Below are 3,326 nucleotides of genomic sequence, written 5' to 3'. Positions count from 1 at the left end.
TTGAGACAGGGTCTCAGTCTGTTGCTCAAGCTGGAGTGCAGTGCTGCCATCATGGCCCACTACAAACTCTACCTCCCAGGCTCAAGCGATTCTCCCACTTCTGCCTCCGCAGTAGCTGGGACTACAGACTCCTGCCACCACACTCTGCTAATTGTATTTTTTGTAGAGACAGCCTTGTTGCCCAGGCTGGTCTCCAACTCCTGGGTGGCAAACAATCCTCCCACCTTGGCAACCCAAAGTGCTAAAATTACAGGAGTGAGCCACAACTCCCGGCCCATAAAGGTCTTTCTAAATCAAAACCAGACCCTTTTGTTGTCTTCTGCCCAGTTGCTCATGGTTCTAATTTCTAAGTGTATATTCTTTTTCACCCACGTTGTAATGTTTGTTGACTTAAACCATATAGATGATGCGGAAAAAACCTGTTGGATCACATTATTCAAAACTGTTTCCCAGAGTTGCAGGAAAACAAAAGGTACCTCCTTGGGAATCTCCATTGCAGGGACAAGTCATCAAGGCTCAGCACCTCCCAATTTTTTCAAAAGGCACTATGACAAATCAAGGAATGCCTGTGTCTTACTCTTACCACTAGGTGTCACACGAAACAATCAGGAATAAAGACCACCAGGTCCTGAAGGCTACCAGAAATATAAAACCATAGAAGGTGGTGCAAAACCTTATTCCTCAGATATTTTTATTTTTCATAACCATTTTTATACCAGAATCCAAATATCTTCTTCTGATGTATCCTCTATAATTGGGACATTTAGAGTTTGATGTTTCTGTACATGTTTAACAGAAGTGAATTTCCCCAGATGGGGGTGGATGGACACCCACCCTTTATTTTCCCTAACAGTTGGAGTAGAAAATAGTTTTGAGTATATTCCAAATTATAGTGTAGTCAGTCTGATTTTCGCAGTGTGTTTTCAAATGTGTTAATACTAAGACTGCTTTGGCCAAATGATTCATATACTGCCAAGGGGTTCCTGGGTAAATTTCTATGCATTTCAGTTTCTTTTTAGGGAAGTAGGAACAATATCTATTTTACAAGATTAGTTCTGAGAACTAACAATGTGGTACCTAAGGCACTGGAATTCTTTCAAAAATTTATACCCTGACATTTCCAAGAGCCATGGTCACCCTTACAAAGGAGAATTAGCCATGCATTTGTAGACACTATGGCTTTTAAGCTACAAAAGACCTTAAGTAACATTCAATCTAATCTTATTATAAAAGTAAGTATACCACAAAAAAGTTAACTGACCTCTCCAACTAGTGTACAGTTAAGACTGCACTTGAGATGCCCCCCTGCAGTCCCTGTTTCACCTTGCCTCAATCATTGTAGAATTGCATATCATAAGCCTACAGAGACAGTGGTATCTATCCCTGGGAAGTTTTCATTGTAATATATGATCATTACTACCCTGAAGGTTCTATCTGATTTAAATTTTTCCCTTCATACTTGGTCTCTCTCTATTGAGTCAGATTTCTCACATTCTAACATTAGGGGAGGGGTGGAGATTTGAAGAGAGGGGAAGGATTGGTTAATACATGGCCAGTCAAGGTAAAGATGATTGCAATCATCACCAGAAATCTCTGCAGAACTACAGAGGGCTCCTGGGACTAATTCTGAAGAGCTCTGACCGAAGGGTGCTTTATTTTGCCTGTACCAATTCTATCAAGTAGATGAATTCAGTCCATGGCTTGCAGGCTTGGAGGTAGAGGTGGGATGGAGAGCATAAATTACATTTCTGCAGGTGAAACCAGAGCATAGTGAGCCGAAACCCCTTTCTACCTGGGTGGCATGAATGGGTCCAACTGCTACTATCCCCCAGGACGAGGGAGCAAGGAGGGGTGTGCAGGATGGGAGGATGGGGCTGCCTTAAGCCTCCTGCAGGATGCCTGGCAACTACTTTCTTAGCGGTTCTTAAGGTCCAGTCGCGGTTAAGGCACTAACTAAACTCATTCTTCAGCCTCCTTCTCTAAGTGCTCCTCGAATTGCTCAGTTTGGATGCCCAGAAGTAGGCTCAGGATCCATTCTCTGCGGCAGCACAATGTAGGTCAGATAGCATGAACGCAATAGCTACTTATGAACACAATAGCCACTCTGTTATTGCAAGGTATCCACAACCACCACTACAAAGATTAACACCTTGCTTTACTTGGGGGAAAAAAAATCATGGTCCTATTCAGCAGTTTCCCCATACAGGGAGAGTTTGCCCCTCCCCCAGTCAACAGGGCTGTTCATCCCTAGGAAGTGATTTGAGAGTTCTCCAAGGATTTAGGCTTTCCACTCCTCCAAAGCTTTCACAGTTCTACCTGGCAGAGGTGCGTGGGGGGTAGGGGAGGAAGGGCGCGAAGCTAAATGTGCCCGTGCTGCAATGAGCCTGATACCGGCAGAAACAGAGGAGCGGCCTGCGACCCCATAACCACAGTGCGTCCTTCCCCTTAGAAGTCTGGGGAAAGCAAATCCCTACGCCCAGCCATCATTTCCACTCTTGCGTTTTCAAAAGATCAAAAAACGGAAAGGACCGGCAGGTTGGCAAACCCCAAAGAGGGACCGCCCATCAGCTCGGCGTCCTTGGGATCTCAGCAGCCGACGACCCCAATTCAAATCGATCGTGGGAAACCCCAGGGAAAGAAGGTTCACTTGCAGAGAGACAGGATTACAGGGTGCAGGCTGCAGGGAAGTACCGGGGGGAAGGAGGCCTGGTCGGAAGGACTTTCCAGCCACTTGGCACTCATCAAAAAGTTCCCTGTCCGTGACCCCAGTGGCTCATCGCAGGGAGTTTCTCCGATGAACCCCAGCTCAGGGTTTAGGCTTCTTTTTCCCCCTAGCAAAGGACGAAGCCAGTTCTCTTTTCTGGTCTGACTGGCTTGGAAATTCCCCGCGCCTGACCCCGCCCCAGAGAAATCCCCCGCCAGCGTTTATAGGGCGCTGCGGCGGCGCTGCAGAGCCCATATCAGCCCGTGCCGCCGTCCCGCCCGCCAGCGCCCCAGCGAGGAAGCAGCGCGCAGCCCGCGGCCCAGCGCACCCGCAGCAGCGCCCGCAGCTCGCCCGCGCCATGTTCCAGGCGGCCGAGCGCCCCCAGGAGTGGGCCATGGAGGGTCCCCGCGACGGGCTGAAGAAGGAGCGACTGCTGGACGACCGCCACGACAGCGGCCTGGACTCCATGAAGGATGAGGAGTACGAGCAGATGGTCAAGGAGCTGCAGGAGATCCGCCTCGAGCCGCAGGAGGTGCCGCGCGGCGCGGAGCCCTGGAAGCAGCAGCTCACCGAGGACGGGGACTCGTAAGTGGCGCAGACCCGGAGCCGGGGGTCGTCGGGA

The 3,326-nt window shown here is 49.2% G+C and overlaps 1 protein-coding gene across 1 annotated transcript in view; it reads left to right on the top strand.

The window, feature by feature from the left end:
* The first annotated feature begins 2,316 nt into the window (after window positions 1-2,316).
* NFKBIA (nuclear factor of kappa light polypeptide gene enhancer in B-cells inhibitor, alpha) overlaps window positions 2,317-3,326 on the top strand; it is a 3,959-nt gene continuing 2,949 nt past the window's right edge. The window contains exon 1 of the mRNA XM_011925920.1: window positions 2,317-3,289. Within this exon, the coding sequence (XP_011781310.1) occupies window positions 3,063-3,289 (227 nt within the window). The 5' untranslated portion in view covers window positions 2,317-3,062. The remainder of the gene's footprint in view (window positions 3,290-3,326) is intronic.

Source organism: Colobus angolensis, unplaced genomic scaffold (genome assembly GCF_000951035.1).
Source record: "Colobus angolensis palliatus isolate OR3802 unplaced genomic scaffold, Cang.pa_1.0 Scaffold119, whole genome shotgun sequence".
In the NCBI taxonomy this organism is placed as follows: domain Eukaryota; kingdom Metazoa; phylum Chordata; class Mammalia; order Primates; family Cercopithecidae; genus Colobus; species Colobus angolensis.
This window is presented reverse-complemented; position numbering and strand designations above follow the sequence as displayed.